The 20,377-nt window shown below is 43.8% G+C and overlaps 1 protein-coding gene across 2 annotated transcripts in view; it reads left to right on the top strand.

Annotated features, from left to right (window-relative positions):
- Positions 1-20,377, top strand: part of snu (ABC-type transporter snustorr) — an 85,574-nt gene that overhangs the window by 51,314 nt on the left and 13,883 nt on the right. For both annotated transcript variants that reach the window (XM_076526447.1, XM_076526446.1), the window contains exons 2-3: positions 15,153-15,401; positions 19,485-19,799. In XM_076526447.1, coding sequence (XP_076382562.1) covers positions 15,153-15,401; positions 19,485-19,799 — 564 coding nt within the window. The remainder of the gene's footprint in view (positions 1-15,152; positions 15,402-19,484; positions 19,800-20,377) is intronic.

Genomic DNA, 20,377 nt, shown 5'->3' with positions numbered 1-20,377 from the left:
GCTATTCCATGCGGACAAATGGGCGGTCGGTGCAGCGCGTCGTTTCAAGGGACATGACGCAAATCTCGCGGCTCGATCTACGCGTGGTTGTTGGTAATCGTACAATTCGGACGCGAACCTGACGGCTGTAATTAGGTAATTGAACGAGCCGGAGAAGTTCTTCTCGCATTTCTTCGAATCCTACGGCGAATAAAATCGAATTCCAGGGGACTTATGGGCGAGCAGGCGCGTTAGAAAAGTCCGAGAAATTTACGGCGTTGAAACGAGGATTTCGGCGAGGATCGGCTATTCCATGCGAATAAATGGCCGGTCGGTGCAGCGCGTCGTTTCAAGAGACATGACGCAAATCTCGCTGCTCGATCTATGCGTGGTTGTTGGTAATCGTGCGGCTCGAGGCCGCGCCGATGGTGACCAGGGTCAAAGTACAGGCCCCGATCATCGGAGATGCGAGCGAACGAATCGAGGAAGTCGCCGGTTCGCGCCTCCGGACCCTAGGAATCGGTTTTTCCTGGCGAACCACTCGCGCTCTATTCTCAGCAACTGATTTCCCTTCGTTCCTCGTTTTTCCCGTCGAGCAGACGCTGTTTTGTGCGTTTATAATACTGGAACTGAGGGGGAAAAAACGGCGGGCAAAAACATGTTTGCTCGAATAGAAAATTAAACGGGAACTATGATTGTGCAACCGGCAGAAAAATCGCTCGGAGCCTTTCCACGCGTCTTTTCAACCTTCCGTTCGCCGGATAATAGCTCTCTAGATCATTGCGAAATGATCGGCAGAATCGGCTTCGCTCTCCGCGGCAGAGAATTTCGCGGATCGGGAAATCACATTTTCACCGAGTACTTTTCCCCTACGCACGGTTCCAGATACCGATTATCGCCGGCATTGGGTAACGTAGCCTTGATTGTTGCACCAACCGCTATAAATATGCATATTTTATGCGACGCGATAACGTCAGATTGTTATAAAAACTAAAAGACACGTAAGTCCGCGACCGTATCCGAACGTAACATCACGCCTGCCGCGCGGAGCGTTTTCGATGCCGTTGATCGACGATTGATAACGTATCGTCGATAAAACGCTGTTACGAATTCGTGAACCCTATCCGATATTCCGAGAAAAAGCGATTTTGACCGCGATTTTCAATTATTTAAATTGCTGAACAATTCTTGCAGTACGTGTCTCTTTTTTTACGATCCGCGGTTTACCAATTTAATTGAATTTATTTGATTGCCGGAAGAAAGTGTTTCCCTTACAGGCAAATTATTTGTTATTAAATTACACGTATAGCTTTATGTTCCGCGGAAGCGATCGCGAGCTGGCTATTCGATGATTTTATATAAAGAAACATCGGCTATTGTCCCACGTTCCTGCAAAGTTAACGCGAATGTTACCACGTGCTCGTAACACTCTAAACGCGGGCAGTCGCGGAAACAATTACCCATTCAAATGAATGATTTCTAGCCTGCTCCGTTATATTACGAAACGCCGCCGTTACGAAAGAACAAAGATGTGCAAAAACAAAAATATGTCGAACGTAATGCAGCCGGGTGCAACACCTTTCTCCTGCAATCGTCGAGCCGGTGGACTTTAGATGCACGCGAGAATTAAATTGCACGGTGCAGAGCGACGCGTGTCACAAGATCGTCGCCGCTGGACCGTCGTTCCCCTGTTTATGATAACAAAAATGCCCCGTGTCACGGAACAATTGCGCAACGAGAAAATCGATTCTTGGGCGGAGGGAAATCCAGATTGCGAAAATACGAAGGTCGAGACTCGAGCTGCGCGGCCGTCGAACGCGATTATGATGACAGTCACGATCGAGATCCATGCCGACCAATTGCACACGATGAATCGGATTCGAGCCAAGGTTAAGGCTTGACCCGCGCCTTATGGCAGTAATTATGCGAGCCGATTTCGTCGTGCAAGCCGTCCGCGACGTGAATCTGTCTGATCGCTCGATTACTCCCCGCTTTCGACTCTGCATTACGATTTTCCACGTTGATGCTAATTTGCTTAAAATCTTCGCGTAATTTTTGTTGTTGCAAGGATGTCACATGTTTTCACTTCCGAGAAAATGCATCGTTTTTCTTTTTTGAGTGCATAGAACTTCTTTTCGCGATATTTTTTGCTATTTTGCTACGGTTCAATTAATGCAATAATTTCTTTCTCTTCTCGTAATTGTATAAGTGATGGGTAATTTCCTGTATATATACAATAAATAAATAAATAAATGGATAAATAAATAATCTTAAATTTGTTGAAAATGTGGCGTATGTATTTCCTCACAGTCACAGAATTATCGATTCTGGACACATCAAATTTTCAAACTTATGATTACAGTAAATTCTCCCTAATTGACGCTCGGATTCTGCACAAAAATATCCTTGCAATTAGTTTTTATAATTGTCGACAATCGGTAACTATAAAAACGAATCTCGAACTCGTCAGAAAATGTCTAACAATATCCGCTTGCGAGTGTGATTTTTCTCGCAGCACTAATAATAGTACGAAATGAATCAGAACTATTATCCGGGTGACAGAGCCATACAAAGGAACAATTGCAATAAAAGATGCTTCAGATCTCTCGAATTTAGACCCGATTATAGCGTGTTTAGTTGTACGCAGATTACGTTGTACAACGAGTAAGATAATAACGTGCTGTAATAGCTGCGCTTTCGGTAAACAGGAGCAGAGTTACAAGGAGCAGTGTTAGAGTTAATACTAATTAATGCACGTGAGCGTTAACGAGCGAAGGCACGAGGAAGGAAGAAAGGAGGAATGCGGAAGGACGGTATACCGAGTAAAACAAATGAACGAAGGTTACGTGACCGAATTAGATAACAGGAATAATAATCGTATCTTACGTTACGGTATTCAACGTAATTGAATCAATTAATTATAATTCACCCGGGGCAAATCAGTCCGAATACGTTTCCCTACATGTTCTGAGTCGCCGTTAACGCAATAATATTTTGAAATTGTATAAATGTTTCTTCTATTTTGCATTTTTCATCGAGTAATTTTGTTTCATAAATGCATAAAATTTCTCTTTCTCTTTTTCCTCTCTGTTTGCACTCTGCTCGGTTGTTATTGTACCTTTTTATCGTGTAACAAGTTAATCTCGTTAATCTCGTCAAACAAAAATAGTTTATTCGTTCGACGAGATTTACTTAATATTTATATAATTATTATTACTATTATTAAACAGCTGCAAGATTAATCGATCGACCGTCGACGGAGAGACGAAAAAGGGGTTGCCGATATCGATAGGGTAGCGGTCTCGAACCTCGCAATACGCGGCTGAAGGTCAATCGATATGGGACGTACGTGCTCGAATGTCGTCCCGCGCGACTAAATCGTCTGCGATTCGATCAATCGAGAGTCACGGCGCGTAACCGGTCGCGACGTACGTGTTTTCGGATCGCGATCCTCTTAGATAACAGCCGGCCGATCCATCTGCCTCTAACAGCGACAGAAAACCGTGTCGTTCGTGACTCGACCGGAATGGCCGGCTAACAAAAGCTTATCGCGGACCACTGCACTCTCCTGCACCGTTCGGATCAGCTGGATCGATCGATTCCGGGAGTAATTATCATTTTACAGGCGATCCACGGCGTCGCGGGACGGGGTTCCGGGCTCGCGATCGAAAGAAAGTCTGTCTGGTTTCGGGGGAAAAAAGTTCTCCGCTCGACGGCGGAGCCCCGGAAACTTTTACCCGCGGAAGAAACCATGAAACCCGACCGCAAGGATCGATTAGTCTCGCCCCGGGATCGACCGTCGGTCGATCTAATTGAAACGACGCCGGTTCCGCCGGCGATGCGATTTTCCACGGCGATCGGCTAAGTGCAACGATCCTTGCTCTCCCCCACCGTGATCCGGACGCGCGATTTAACGCATCGGTTGAGCGATCGTCGAACCTCGACCGATGATTTGTCGCCAGCCCCGGACGCTTTCTAGCCCGTTGCGCAAACACGAAATGGGATTAGACATTTGTGTCACCTGATTCGTGGATCGACCGATGATTTCCCCGGGAAGTCTCGATTATGCGGTATAATTCGGGTGTAAAAAGGTGTCCATGTAACAGAGAGCGACGTGCAATTTCGCTGGAAATTATGCTCGATACGTAAATTGGATCGGGAAAAGGCGTTGGGTGCGCGAAGATTTATGCTCGTCTTGATCAGATTGTTCACATAAATTATACACCTAAATCGCTGATTCGCAGATTCTCCATTGTATTAATATTAGTTCTTAGTTCCGTGTTGTGAAAAATGGGCTTTTACCCGGAGAGATAAATAAATTAAGTAAAATTATCAGCGTAAATCCGAATACAGTAAATTCTCCACAATTTTTCTTCAGCTTGTAAACAAAAATGGACAATTTGGGAAGAGATACGATTATTGGAGTCTCGTGGCTCATTTTTGTAGTTGTCGATTGTCGACAATTATAAAAACGAGGTGCAAGGCTCGAATAATCGTCTCCATTTCTGTTTACAAGCTGAAGGAAAATTAGGGAGAATTTACTGTAGATCGACGAAGACGGTGCATAAAAATACGCTAAAATAATACTCAGCTGTTGGCAGGTATTCAGGCTGTCCCAAAAATGTCTCTCAATCGGAAAGTAGGGCATTTCTGAGGTCATTTGAAGCAACTTTTTCCTTAGCGAAAATGCAATCCGTGGCTTCGTTTACGAGTTATTAACGAAAAACACTGACCAATGAGAAGCGAGCTCGGCTGACGTGAGGTAGACCAGCCAACGAGCGCACGGAGCCCAGTTCCGGCTTATTTGTTCATTGGCTCGGCCGTCTCGCGCCAGCTGATCTCGTCTCTCATTGGTCACTGTTTTTCGTTAATAACTCGTAAACAAAACCGCGGATTGCATTTTCGCTGAGGAAAAAGTTGCTTCAAATGACCTCATTTGAATCCCCCACTTTCGGATTGCGAGACATTTTTGGGACATCCTGTATACATATTTTCAGTCGCTCATTTTTTGTTCATTCAACTACGGTTAGGGACACCGAGAACTTCAATTGGCAAATGAATCACAGTTATGAAGAAAAGCACAGTGTTATGCAATAAAACACTGCGCGGGATTAAATGTAATTGACGTTTCTTTCGTGGTTATTAGAAATAATTTTAGACCGTGTTGTTTTTACTTTCTCGTTTGACGTTCGCTCAATATCCTAGGGACGTTGCGAACCGCAATTTGCTGATTAATCAACGGTGCGACGGCAGGTGATAAGGAATGCGCGATTCGAGGAAAGCGCAACGTGGAATTTAATTAATGGCAATTAGACGAGAATGAAATTAGTAAAACAGGAAACGCGTTTCCATTTAACACCCGGTTCTTCGCGAATGTCTCCCGCGAATTAGCCTAACCAGCCGACGGTCAGCTAGGAAAGTAGATGAAAGCAGACGATTACTCATTCGTGTTGCACATTTCGAACAATTTGGAAAGCAAACGAGATCGCGCAAAGGCGAACTGCAGATAAAGGCCGAAAAATCTGACGCAACCGAAATCGTTAAGACCCATTCTGATTCTCGTTCGTTGTCGCAACGCCAGTTTCGAATAGCACGCGTTCTTCCTCCAAGGGATTTCTCCGGATTACGTTCGGCTTAGTCATCGTTCCACGTAGAAATTTCACAAAATCGACGACCGTAGGTTCGCGGGCATTTAATGAACGGCCGAAAGCCCGCAAATAGGGAAGCATTATCGAGGGAAACCGAAGCGGGCGCGCACGGCCGTGCAACAATCGTTCTTTGTGAACTTAAGACTCCTTTCTTTATTAACGCCGGTCGACTGATTAGATCGTATCGTTGCAGCGACTGTTGCATGACGATGCGCCGCCGTTTCGAATCCAATTATGAAACGGCCAGGTGTGTGGTAATACTATTAGCGCGAACGGTGTAACAATCGTTGATTAGGAAACACGCTCGATAATCAGGTGGGAACAATTGTCGGATCAGCTATCGCGAAAATGCTCTGAAAATGGTTCTTCCTGTCGCGTTGCTGCACGCTCGAGCATTTTCCCGGTGCTAATTGGCACTGACGCGGCAATAGAAATGCGACGGGCGTGTTGAAGTTGTCTTGTAGATACCATTCCTTTATTTTTCATAGTACTCTTTGTTGCCAGCCTACCCATATCTTTTTAACGATTCTCTTCGTACACGGTCTGCCTTCCATAATAATTGCTGCGACAGTTTATGAAACGTTCGAACAATGTCTCAACCGTGAAACAGGGAGCATAAATCTAGCAGAAGCACCTGTTATGCCGTTATCTATACGAAATTTGTATTTATCGCTTGCATGCGTTTACTTGAACGCTTAAATGCCGACGAGAAAGGAAACAGAATTTTAATTCGGCTTGAAGCAACGGAATAATATTCATTATTTATTTTTTATTCGATTTATAGATTATGAATGTTATTTCATTCTTTTAAGACGGAAATCATATTCATACTTAACCTGTTATTATTAGGAATCTTTATAACGAGTCAGACTCGTCGAAGTATAGGGGATAACTTTGTTCAAAAATATGTCCAAAAATTTAGGAGTCCGTCTAAACAATTAATAAAGAATTTCATAAAGAATATCATATAATCAGTATACATTCTTTTTAAACCATTTCTTTATGACCAGTATAATTGTCGAAAACAGCAAAGTTCCTATATGTATACTTTGATATTCCTTATTAAATGATATATATTATAAAAGCATTCCGTTTAAATAAAAAAATATGAAGACAAATCAGACACATACGGTACAATTACAGTAACATATACACTTTACAAAGAGATTCCAACAGGTCGAACACATTTTCGTCTCAAAACTGGAGCCTAGAGTCAGCAATTTTGCACCTCAAGCTCCAAATAAAACAAGCATTCTCAAGCAACGGAAAATCCGCGGGATCATGGAAAGACTCGCATAGAAACTGAATCGACGTGAGAAAATAATGCGTCGCATTAAATCGCGTAATCTCCACGCAGATCGTCGAAGTGTTTCAGCGAATCTACATAAGATCTACAGTCTTTGAATGAGAGATGAGTGCCGCGTCGTCGGTTTCCAACGCAGAAGCGACGGGGCCCGATTCTTTTTCCTCGGACGTTCAAGGATTTGCTCGCGGCCGGGGCGGATCGAAAGCGGCCGGAAAGCCGATCCTTTCCCGAGAAAGCGCCGATCGGCCAGAAACGGGAGGAGGCGGTCGCAGCATCGGGGAATTCGAGTGTCGACCATGGCCCAGAAAACGATCGGACGGCTCTCACGTGGCCGGGGTGTTTCCACACGCGTCCTCGCGGTACATCGTCCTCCGGAATGCCGGGTTGCGCAATTACGACGAAGCCGAGCCGAGACGTCTCCCCGAAGCCGATTTTCGAATGCCGACCGCGCTGCCGAACGCCGTTGACAAATCTGTCGTTGCGACCGGTTGGCCGGCGGATCTGTGCCGCAGAAGTGGCCCGAGAGGGGCCTTGCGGCCGACGATGCACCTCGAAACGATAAGCGAAATTTCCATTGGCTTGCCGATTTTTCGAGGACCGCTGACGGGGTCTCGGTGCCTCTGAATTCTTTTTAGGCATCGCTGATGGCGTCTCTGAAGAGATCAATCTGTCGGACGATGCCTCGCGCATCGAAGAATTAATTAGAATGCTCGAGATGTTTATACCGCACGCGTGAATCGCAAATGTGAAGCCTAACGCTTTGACTGCTGCTCATATATGGGTGACGGAATTATTTGCACTGCTTTGAAAATTAATTTTTAAGCTAAGCTATTTGTATCTTTCCAATTTGATTTACGCGAAACGTAAGAATGTTGGAAAAGTGATCGATGTAATACCACTTAATTTTGCAATTTAAATTTGATTAAATAATACGCTTTAAACATGTACAATTTTTGAGGTTGCTGTCGTGGTAGTCGAAGTGTCGAAAGCACTTTTTATAGTTTAGCTTGCAGATTGCATGAATGAAGAAGGTTGCATCGCTCAGGGAACTTTTACAAAGAGAATAGGACAGAGCATCGTGTGTCGTACAATTAATAAAACCGCATCGAAATGATCTGTGAATCGATCATGAAAATACTGATAGATAATCCTACAGCTTATTTCGCAAATCGTGCAACTGAGAGAAATTAGATCGTCCTGGAAAATTTTTGAGAAATTGCTGACAGGATCTACGATATGCATCGACTATGAATGAACTGCAGCTGCACTTTCCGTTACACCGAAAGAAGAGGGGCAGTTCGTAAAAGATACGAACTCTGAACCGCGTTTTTGCTGCACGATAATGTTAGGAGTCAATCGATTCAGCTTGCACGGTACCTAAGAGAGATTTATGCCGCGGTTCGAACGACTTTGTTGGTTTCTTGTCGCATTCATTTCGCGTTCGATGGCTGATTTAGTACGCGCGCACTCGGCGTCGGACAATTTAAACGATCTGCGATGCGATTGCGTTAACATCTGCTCAACGAGTACTCGTACTGTATTGTGTCCATCTCACTGAAATTATTAAAAATAGAAATAAATGTCTGTTAAGCTCTCGGATCTTGCAGTGACTGCGCACAATTTCCGTTTTGCATGAAGTTCTGCGAGAAGATCATCACCGACGATAACGGTTTATTATTGGAAAAAGCTATATTTTCGAAGAGATAAAGTTCGGATAAAGTTCTTGGTCCCGCGATTAAGTCCACGCGTCTAGAAAGTTCTGGCGGGCGAATCGTTTTCGCGAAACCCCGACAGCGCGCAATTGAACCGTAATTCAAATTCGTCGGTCACGCTTGTTAGAGTTCATTATACCTATTCGACGATAAAGAGAATACCCGTGACGCGTGTCGCCGCGGACCGACTGCGGATTAAGTAATCTAACCGCGAATTAGGTCGGGCTCGTTCGGTCTGACTGTGGCAGCCATTATCTACTTGGGCGTCCGACCGAATAAAACATGTGGCTCGTACCACTTGATGGGTGCCACTTGCTGGAATCCTATAATCGCAAATCAAACACGACCGTCCCACAAAGATTCTGCTTTCTTTTTAACTCCCGCGCAATCTTGCGACCCAAAAAGAGACCTTTGCTCCGACCTGCGATTTTTCTTGCCGGAACAAGATAAAAGAAAATACGATAATTCTTTCGGCGCCACTTTGGATATTTTCTTGCGTCCTCAACTGACTCATTCAAAGCGTGATGACACTTCTAATTATAGCTTTTCTAGCTAGCGGGCAATATTTTCCATGATCAAATTTATTACTTCCTCCTATATCAATGAGTTATTTCCGTAGAAGAATAAATAAATAAGTAAATAACTTGGACAGACTGCAGACGAGCTAACAACTGGACATCTTCCAGAATTGAATAGCAGCATGATTCACTTTAATTCTCAAGATATAGTTATAGTTATAGTCTCGATTAAATATTACCGAGACAGAGAGACAACAAGGTCTTTTATAACGATACAACTTGCGGTCTTAATAACGTAATCGCAGCCCGCCTATCGCGCAAATACAGGGAAAAAGACGCTGGACGACGTTTACGGCGAATTTCTTGATTGATACGTCAGCTCGGATCGACTACTCGATCCTCGGAAGATCGAATAATAATGCCCGATGAATATTCATGGCCGGTAACGCACAACAGAAGACACATTTCCTCGTTTTATTCAAGCAGAGCGAGAGGCGCGTGCCCCACCGTGTCCCCGTCGAATTCCACGCTGCTAATTATCACCGCGGCTGCCGATACTCGCGCTATGCCATTCACTCGGGCACACGTTCTGCTGGTAGCAGCTTTCCCGATGGACCCAGGGCCGCAGCATGGTTACCCTAGGCCTTAGTCACCTTTCCGATTAATCTACCTGACACCATCTTTCCCCTCCTCGCCAATTTTCCATTAAATTAGCTCGGCGACCACTGCGCTTCGATTAATCTTGTTCCCCTCGGCACCACGATTTTTTCATCGGCTCTATATATTTTTTTCAAGGTCCTACGGTCTTAACGAAGAGCCTACAATTTTTTTCTGAACCCTTGAATTTTTTATTTAGGTCCATAATTTTTGTTGAGTTGTGTAAGATTTTTCTAGATTCGAGAATCTTGTGGAATTTATATATTTTTCCTGGACCCTGCCATTTTTTTACAAGCTCTACAATTTTTTTCTAAGTTATTCAGTGTTCCTGTAGATTGCAGAAATTTTTTCCGGAGCCTCGGATTGTTTTCCTAGTCTGTAGAATTTTTTATTCGACTCCACAATTCGTTCACAAGCGTGTAAGATTTTCCAGATTCTATCATCTTCTAGGTTCTAAATTTTTTCCACGATTTTTCTACAAGCTGCATAATTATTTTCCAGATTATTCAATGTTCCTGTAGATTGCAGAAATTTTTTTCCCGAGCCTCGGATTGTTTTCCCAGCCGATACAATTTTTTATTCGACTCCATAATTCGTTCACAAGCGTGTAAGATTTTCTAGATTCTATCATCTTCTGGGTTCTACATTTTTTCCACGATTTTTCTACGAGCTGCACAATTATTTTCCAGATTATTGAATGATCTGTTTGATTGCAGAATTTTCTTCCCGAGGCCGAGAATTTTTTCCTAGCCCGTAGGTGTTTTTTTTCCGGCGCCTGTTAGGCAAGAACTCGATGGATCGCGATCGCGATATTAAACGAACGGAGAATTTCGAAATCCGCGGCGATATACAGGTGATTGCCGGGATTCGTTTAGCAGAGATAATGAAGCGTTAACGGTGTCCCAGTAATTGTCGTGTAATTTCGCGATGTGGGACGAAAGACAACGACTCCGGCAGGAGGGGGAAAAAAAGTACACGTGCGACAGTACGAATCGAGCGAAATACACGTGTGCCTTACGGGTAGCGGAAGAATTTAACGACCGAGCTGAACCGCTTTATGTAACGAAATTTCAATTACAAAACGCGATCCGGACAAAATTTACGACGACCACGTCGCCGACGTTTATGCAGATATATTTTATGGTCCGAGCTCCTGAAAACCGTATCACGCAGAAATTAATTTCGTGTTCGATCCAGATTCCGCATTGCGTTACGCTGAAACTCGCGTTTCTGAAACGCACGACTGGAATGTGTTGCTGTGCCCCATCCTTGATATTCCGCGAATATACGCGTATATTGTATATTTAATAAAGTGTTCGTATAATTTACCATCGGGTAAACATGCTCGAAGAATTTCTCTAATCACGACAGCATCGATATATCCCGTACGCGAGGGACACCGCAATCATCCTCCGCTTTCGTTGACACGCGCGGCATGAAATTCTTTCGTTTCATTCGCGATCACCGGCGATGTATCCTCGAAAATTATTCTAAGAATTCTTACAGTGCTTGAGAACCCATCGGATGCATCGTGCAGCCATTTGTAAAATAATCAATTCCGTGCATGCTTAAAATGCACTTCTGTCTAATAGAATTTTTTACGCGATACAGCGAAGATGTTCTTGACGCTTCCAACCGGTCGATTCTGTTTGCAAACAATGTGTCTGTCCATTGAGGACTTACTTGCAGAAATTGAAGTGCATTTAAAATAATGCAGATTTTGATGCACTCGTGATAAAATAGGCGAAACGCGAAACAGTCAAATGCTTACATAATGGCAACATTTTGACGTTTCGAATGCACTTGCACAATTTTTAGTACATTCTTCTGTTAATGCATTCAATCTGCCAAGTGCAGTCAGGTTCTGCAAAGTGCGCTAAGATTGCACTCATTAATTATATATAGAATATATAGAATAAAAGAATGTACATTCAATTTCGACTCGACTTTAGGGTATTTGAATATCTTCTATAAAACAGGATATTAATTACAAAGTAATATTGAAATTGCATTTTAAAGCAAAGAATATTATTTAAAGAGATCTAAGAGATCTATCAATTAAAGAGATCTAAGAACAGAATTTCTGAGTCAAGAAAAGTATTATATTTTCAATATATAAAATTAATACATAATATATTCGACTAAAAATCACCCAGCATCGTTCAATTTTCATTCCATTAAATACCCTGCCTCGATGCTGTGAAATTTCCGCGGTTGCTGGCGATATCAAGGCGTCAATGAAACAATGGAGATCCGAATCGCGGATTTCCATGTTCCCGGATCGATCGATCACGGCAGAGGATCGTGGCCGCGGCAAAGAGAGATTCTCCGCGCGTAGAAACGTCTTCGTAGTCGCAGCTTTCTTCCGATATCTGCTCGCGGCGAGCGTTACGAAACGATCGGTTTGTTGACTTTTCCTCGAAGGATGCCGCGCGCGTTTCGCTGCCATTGCTACCACCACGGAGGAGGATCGACGTCGCGGGAACCACGTGAAAGCAGTCATCGATCAGCCGAATCGCGACCTTTCGCATCGAGATCGGTATCGCCGTAGCACTCGGCTGTAAAACGGCTCGCTCGGCTCTCTTTCGCCGGATCTATCGTGATCGCGTTACGCAATCATGCTAATGCGGGTTCCCGCGGTCGCACAGCTGATCCAGCCGGCCCTCCGGGCGAACACTTTGCTACCAGACGGAAAACAATCGATCGTCGGGGCGAGAGAATCGGCTTCCGGGATATTTTCCAGATACGGGACACCTGAAACGCGTGCATCCGGTGCATCGATAAACCTTTCCTCGATGTTTACAGCCAGCTTTCATTACTTCCAGCTCGTAACCGTTCTTTCGGACAGCGTTCGAAGCATTGTGGGATAAATTGTGCGGACATTGATCGATTATTTGCAGAAGGGAATATAATCTGCTTGGTCGTTATATCGTTTTGGACCACGCAATCTCTCATAGATCGCCGAGGAATACGGTCTGCTATCGAGGTAAATTAACGTAGAGCCTACCGAGTCGATGGAACCGACCGTTTCAGCATCTTTTATTGTAAAGTTGTAATCGAGACTCTTTCATAGAGAACGATTAAATAAATTTGATGATCCAAGTCCGAATTGTCCATGATCAAAATGATCCAAGTCCAAAAATAGCGAAAGGTCTAAATAAACGCAATCTTCTCGTCGTTATAAAACAACAGGCGTTTGATACTTTCAGGCCTCGGTAGGTTTAATGTTCGAATGAACAGGATTACAGGCTCGGCCGATCGAGCTGTGTTTGCGTACGGATGTAAGCGGCGCGATCAAAATTTGATTATCGGGTTCTCGATATAACATACAAGAGTAAAAGTGAATACCGCGGTCCGAGACAATGCCTCTGTAACAGAACTTTCTAGCCAGCCGGGCACACAAGTATTCGATAATCCGGTCTGCTATCAAGGAACATTGGAAACAAGAACATAGCTCAGTCAATCGAATTCAGCTTGTACATTAGAGCGAGCAACGTTCTATGTCTGTGCCGGACAGGACAAAAATAGACACCGTGGTCTAAAACAATGCTCTCGTTCGGAACTTTCTAAACAACGTTGCAAACAAGACCACGATACCGGGCTGAATGACTTGCACAACAGTCCTTAAAGCCATGAAAACAGTTTCGAAATCGCACGGCGCCGCCAAAAATGCTGCGACGACGGGGAAACACACCGGCGCGAATGCTTTTTCGTTGGACGGCGAAGAAGGACGGCTCTATCGAAGGCAGGCGTCCGTCTCTATCCGGAATAAGGAGCTTCGGTTTCACTGGCGTCGGTGAAAATGTCAACAGGATCGGGCTGGGACGGAGGTGGATCGTTTGCACGGCCTTGAGGCGGAATGCCAGCCGCACCAGGAAACAACGGGCTCCATTTCGGCGACACGTGAACACGTGAACACCTCCACGGACATCTCCGGAGCCGAGAGAACCGTGTGGTTGCCCAATCAGCCTCAGCGAGCGAAAAGAAAGCCGTTCTGTTGCGCAACCACGCGTCGGCTCTTTCTAAACCGTACGAGGCGCTGCGTGCACGCCGCTGCGTCCGGGCGCAGCCTGGGTCGCCAAGGACCCGACGCGCGATCGTGATCCAGCGGTCTCGAAATCGCGAGAAAAATGAACCAGTTGGACGAAGAAAACTCGTCGAATTTGAATAATCCATAGGAATTGGAATAATTGTTCGATATTTAAGAGTTTTAATAGTGTTTTAACACGTTCCGTGCCACGTGTACCATCGATGGTACACGCTTGCATGTTTACTTAGTGAACTGAACAAATTGTTTACAAGAAATTTAGAACCGAAGAATCAATTTCCACCGCAAGAATGGGCGTTGATAAGTTTTTGTTACGTTGTTATGTGTACGAGAATTAATAATTGCACGTAATACATCAAGTTTTAGTAAAATATCAAAGTGTGAAGATTCGAGTAAAAAAAGCTCGGCACGGAACGTGTTAAGGAACTGGCGATGAAAATGGGCGCTGTGCGAATGCAGAGGATCTTTACAGACGTTTTCTTAGGGAACAAAGTGCACGAAATCTGTCTTCAAGTTTCAGTCGTCGAGTTTAATAACTAAACTACGGATCTTTATGAAAAATCAAAATGTTAGGCATTAATTGCAGGAAACAGGGATCGAACAAAAATGTGTTCGTTGTTATACATTAATGATAATATAACAGCATATCGTCTAATCGCTTCCGTCGTGAATGCATAAAATCCGCAGCCTGGCGATTACATTATGCTGAACAACCTTCAGAAATTCACGTCATCGAACAGTCGGTGTTCTCTTTCAGCTGTAGATCAATGAAATCTGACGTCGGAGAAATCTCTGCAGGATTTTCATTGAAACTTCCATTCTATCCGGCGAGAGATCTCGAAACACAATTACAACCCTTTCCGTCAAATCTGCGGAAACAATGAGTGCCGGGAAGCGTTCTCTACGAGCACAATTGAAACCGGGGTCGCGCGCGACCCGGGCGCCGCTTGACGTTAAACACCAAGTTAGATTTCACCTGGCGAATAATCGCGGAGACAATTGGTCACCGATTTAACCGCTCGGCGCGGTTAATTAGCGGCAGTTTGTGTCACGCGAGAGCAGCGTTCGCGAGACCGGGGAGAACAACCGTATTGTGCGTCACGGTTTTCCGCTCGGTTTCGTTTCATCGCGGCGCCGATTCCCAGCTCGGTTTCTTCGAGTTTTCCGGGGTGATCGGAGGCGGTCGCGGAACAATGAGAGCACACGGACGTGTACGGAAGCCGCGGATATCGAATATCGCAGTTACGGGAATGTGATCTTTCTTTTTCGTTTTCCTGGTTCCAGTGACGGGACAGCAGGCGGCGGCGGTCTGGTGAACGTGAACGCTCTGGGAACGATGCAGAACAACGCGGACAGCACGTTGGACGTGACGATCACGCCGAGCACGGTCCTATCCACGCCAGGGCTGAACAACCCTGCGTGGAACAGGCAGCAGGCAGTGAGCGTCAGGCATGCGTTCAAGACCTACGGCAGCAGCAAGAACCCCAATCATGTGATACAGAACCTGAGCATGACCGTGGCCAAAGGGTCCATGTGAGTATTATTCTCTTTAGCGATCAGCATTTCAGCTAGAATTATGGAGAAGTTACGATTTTGGTAACTGAACGAGGGACCAGCATTTCTTGGTCCAAGGAGGTCATTTTTGGGAATTTGTTTCTTAATTTATTCTGTTTTATTTCCCTTATTTAATGATAAGGGAGCCTTCTGTGTCGTAACTACACACTTGCCAATAATACTATATTTTAGTAACTGAACAAGGGACCAGTATTTCTTGGTCCAAGGAGGTCGTCTTTGGGAATTTGTTTCTTCATTTATTCTATTTTATTTCCCTTATTTAAAGATAACGAAACCTTCTGTCGTAATACTATATTTTGCTTGCCAATAATACTATATTTTGGTAACTGAGCAAGGGAGGCATCTCTTGGTCCAAGGAGGTCATCTTTGGGAATTTGTTTCTTAATTTATCCTGTTTTATTTCCCTTATTTAAAGATAACGAAGCCTTCTGTCGTAACTGCACACTTGCCAATAATACTATAAACGACCATTTTCGCTATTGATTATCAATGCTTTTAGATGACAGGTACATAGATACTTATCCTCCTCTTAATTATTTAGACCATTTACTTCGAATCCATCAAAATTAGTTTGTTTACATTTTGACTACATATTTTTGATCATGTACTCGCTGTTACTGTACTTATTTCGTTTTAACTCATAATGCGCATGTAGCCGTAAACAAATGTAATGTAACAGAAATGTCAAGGACAATTTTACGCTTAAACATGTGCGAATTATCGTGTATAGTCTAGCACGTCTGGTCAAGTGCTATGGATTTTTGTAAACAATAATATTGCGCAAAGTTACAGCCGAGAGACTTCAATTTCGAAGAAATGTTTTTTTTGGGAAATTTATTAAAAGAGAACTGTCGAACCCACAGGCTTGGTGTTTTGCACATGCGTTTTAGCATATCCGAAACGGTTCTCTGAATTTTCAGAAGCAACGATATCAAAAACTGAGAAAACGACGGTCGAATCGGAGCAGAATCATTTCTGCAAGGACGCAGACAATGTCGGATTGAATCGACGATTAACAAATGAGTGTTGTAGCCCCTTTCGAGCCAGAGTTTAGCGTGGTTACCTGTACAGATAAGTTGCTAATGAGCGGAAGCAGGAGTTAGAAATTTATCGGGTAAGCGTTTCCTTCCAGGCGAAAAAAGGAAATTCAATTCGTGCGGGCAACTCCGCTGACAGTATTCCTAGTCTCGTTGCTCTTTAATTCGTCACACGCTAAAACGCATAAATATCCGCGGGCAACTAACTAATCACATATCGCCGTCCATAAAATTACTGTATGCATAGCTATCGTAATAACTGCGCCAATTATTACTGTAATTACCGCTTGCCAGACAACGTGATCCGCGAGAGAGAGAGAGAGAGAGAGAGAGAGAGAGAGAGAGAGAGAGAAGCATAAGAGCGCCGGGAGAACTAGATTTTATTCTATTCTATTTGTCAGGGTGAACCGTGAAAAAGCATTGTAAAAATCGGGGCGCGTTTTCGCGTTACGAAACCGTCCGAGAAACGCGGCAACGCTCCCTCTCATTGTTCCGCTAACGGTGAACCGGTCGCCGGTTCTCCGAATAAAATAATAAACCGAAATTACGGTGTTCCGCGATCCAGTAATTTCATAAACGTCCCGCTAACGATGCAGATTCCCGCGCGATAACGCGAAAAAACGAGCGCGCCGATGAAAGAGCACTCTGTGCTCGGTTCATTGTTCGAAAGCGAGCACGGCGGAGGAAGTATTACTTAAAATAGATTCCTTTTGTTTCCGACGATAACGTTACGTCGACCGAATAGATCGAGCTCGATCGAATAATCAATCTTCGCACGAGCGCAGCTCCGCAGGCAGCGAAGGCTAGAAACAAGTAATCCTTGATTGCGTTAATTGATGCACCTGCTGCACGTGGCGAAACCCGCTCTCCGCTCGTGGATCGACCGTTGGATCTTTCTTCGTTGATCCGATTCGTGACGTCGCGTCGCTCTTAAACGATCGACGCAAATCGATCAAAATGGGAAATACAAGAATGGGTAGCAAGATTGTTCGCTTCCCAAACGATTGGATATATAAAAAGTATTCACATTTTTTGTCAAATTTGATGAAATGACTTGAATTATTTTTATATGTTAAAGGGACTAGTTTACTGTACACAATGATTAAGATACTTTTGTAAATACTGCTGTGACTTGGAACGATAAAAGAATAAAAGAATTATGTTTCTTTCAACTTTTTTATCTGCGCATGTACGGAAATTTAAAGAAAAAATGCATTTCGTAGATCTTGGTAACTTGTGCGCATACAGAAAGTTTGATCGAAACAGGACAATTTGGAGAAATGAAAATTCCTTTCTTCGATCCAGCGATCGTGTATGTTTCATCATTGAGCGAAAGGTTCCATTTTAACGTCGATCACATATGTGCGACACTAATTATTGACCAATTATGAAAATTCATTTTCGCTCTAATATATTCGAACAAACTCAATTCGACTAGGATTGCAGATGCGAAAGAGTTCTAATCTCATGCGCCAAGATCAATTATAACTTTCTAGTTCGAATTTCATTAATTAAACTGCTTTGACTTTGTGGGAATTTTAGTGATCGATCGTCGGCGCTGAACGTGTTAAATATCGATCGCGTAGATTTCGAAGGGCAAAGACGTCCGAATGATCGACGGATCCAGCAGATTGGACCGTAGGGAAACGAGCGGAGGCTTTCGTAGAAAGCTACGAGGAACAGGATCAGCGGATCGTGACGATCTCCGGCAAATACACCGCGGTTCACGAGGAAAACACGGCCTTTCTTTGGATCCCCGACGCGCCGGTGAATTATACCCGAATTCCCATGGACATGCAAACACGTCGCGTTTCTACAGGTGGTTTCCGGCACGAAATAAATCACGGAATGTCATTATCCTCATTATATAATTATCGCGTCGCATTATCGTCGTCACTGTTACGGATACCGGGCTCTTCCACGGCGTCCAAGGAGCGGACGTAACGCGAACGATTACATGAACAAACTCGCCTGCGAAATTCGCGACTCCGTTGACGGATTGAAGATGGCGAACGCTCGTCTCTTCGACGATTAAATCCGATAACCTCGTATTCATGGGAACGCACACGGAATCCTTGAGAGTGTCGTCGATCGGTTGCGTTTGCTTCGGCCGCGATGGTCGCCGGTAAATAATAATTAACTCGGACATTGCGAACGATTATCCTTAGGCGATCAGTTTCATGTCGGATCAAAGTACGGTGCTTCAGATCCATAAACATTTTTCTAACCGGTAGGAACGCTGCTCGGAGTTCTTCGGAGCTGAATGAATCTTATAAAACTAGTTTAAGATGCATTTTAATGTGCAGTTCTATGTCACTCGGTGTTCCTGGAATAACTTTAATGCGGTGCATTAATCGGTCCTTGAAACGATCCGCATAGTCGCATCGGTGTTTTCATCATGACTATTTTCATCATGAGATATTTCGCGATCGTCGATCTCGATATTCTGCTATCTGCATCCTCGATGAACGCACGATTTTTATTGCCATTAAAATACTCTCGCAACATCGAAGTCATTTGATTAATGCAACCGAATCTAAGAAGTTTCAATATTGCTGTAGGAAATATTAGTTCGACTCTTTCGTATTGCAAAAATCCTGGTAACATTCGGTTCGTTCAATATGTTGCAATAAAATGTTTTCCTGCGTTTTCTTACTTTTCCTTTTAATTTTTGTTACTTTTGTTATTCGTCGTATGCACCGAACAAAACAACATTGCAACATAAACGATGCGTAGCATGCTTCGTTGTGATATGTACCCTTAATTGACTAAGAAATATGTCAATTAAAACATCAAATTTTATCCTGAAATGTCAAGGACCCGCGAAGTTTCTTCACTTTCGTAATTGTATAATTATTCCGAATTCCTTGAAAGCTGAACAATTTCCCCAAAACTGGTGAGAATAACGTAAGGATAAATTCGCGTCTTGGCGAAAGTACGCGTGTTTTTGGAGCCCAAGCCAAATTTCCTCCGGCCCAATCTTGATATTTTTTGTTTTCGTCAGTTATGGACTGCTCGGCGCCAGCGGATGCGGCAAAACCACTCTTCTCTCGTGCATCGTCGGCCGAAGGCGATTGAACTCCGGGGAGATCTGGGTCCTTGGTGGCAAGCCGGGAACAAAGGGGTCCGGGGTCCCTGGAAAGAGGGTCGGCTACATGCCGCAGGAGATAGCCCTGTACGGGGAGTTCACGATCCGCGAGACCATGATGTATTTCGGCTGGATATTCGGCATGTGCACCGCCGAGATCGTCGACAGGCTGCGATTTCTGCTGCAGTTTCTCGACCTTCCCTCGCAGAATCGACTGGTCAAGAACCTCAGGTTCGTGGAACTTCCTCTGTTCGCTTTTCTACGTTCCCGCTCCCATCCTGTTCGCATCGAAACGAAGTACTTTGGGAGATATCTCTTCGTCTCGTCGCGCACGATCCTAAAAACGCTGCCGATTCGCATGCGTGTAGCAGGGAAATAACTGGTTCAAACTGTTATATCTGTAGCTTATTTACATATGTATATATGTACATATACAGGGTGTCCCAGGTTTTAATGTTTAAACTTTGTTAGTGTATTCTATGGCACAAAGTAAGAAAAAAATGTTATGTAAACATATGTCATATAGAGCTTTATTAAGAAGTTATAACAAAAATTCAGAATAGGAATAGTAATCAACTAAAAATAAAAATAAAAAATGAAAAAAATCTTCGATCGATGTCAATCATGTATTGTCAACAACGGTTATTAATACATTTCGAAATGTATTAATAAACACAGCTTACATAAACACACGGCATGTGCTGATCTATTTAAGCCAATGCTCGTAGTAACAGCAAGTTGATTACTATTCCTATTCTGAATTTTTGTTATAACTTCTTAATAAAGCTCTATATGACCTATGTTTACAT

This window comes from Megalopta genalis, chromosome 15 (assembly GCF_051020955.1).
Source record: "Megalopta genalis isolate 19385.01 chromosome 15, iyMegGena1_principal, whole genome shotgun sequence".
NCBI classification, from domain to species: domain Eukaryota; kingdom Metazoa; phylum Arthropoda; class Insecta; order Hymenoptera; family Halictidae; genus Megalopta; species Megalopta genalis.
Note: the sequence above shows the minus strand (reverse complement) of the source record. Positions and strands in the feature narration are given on the sequence as shown.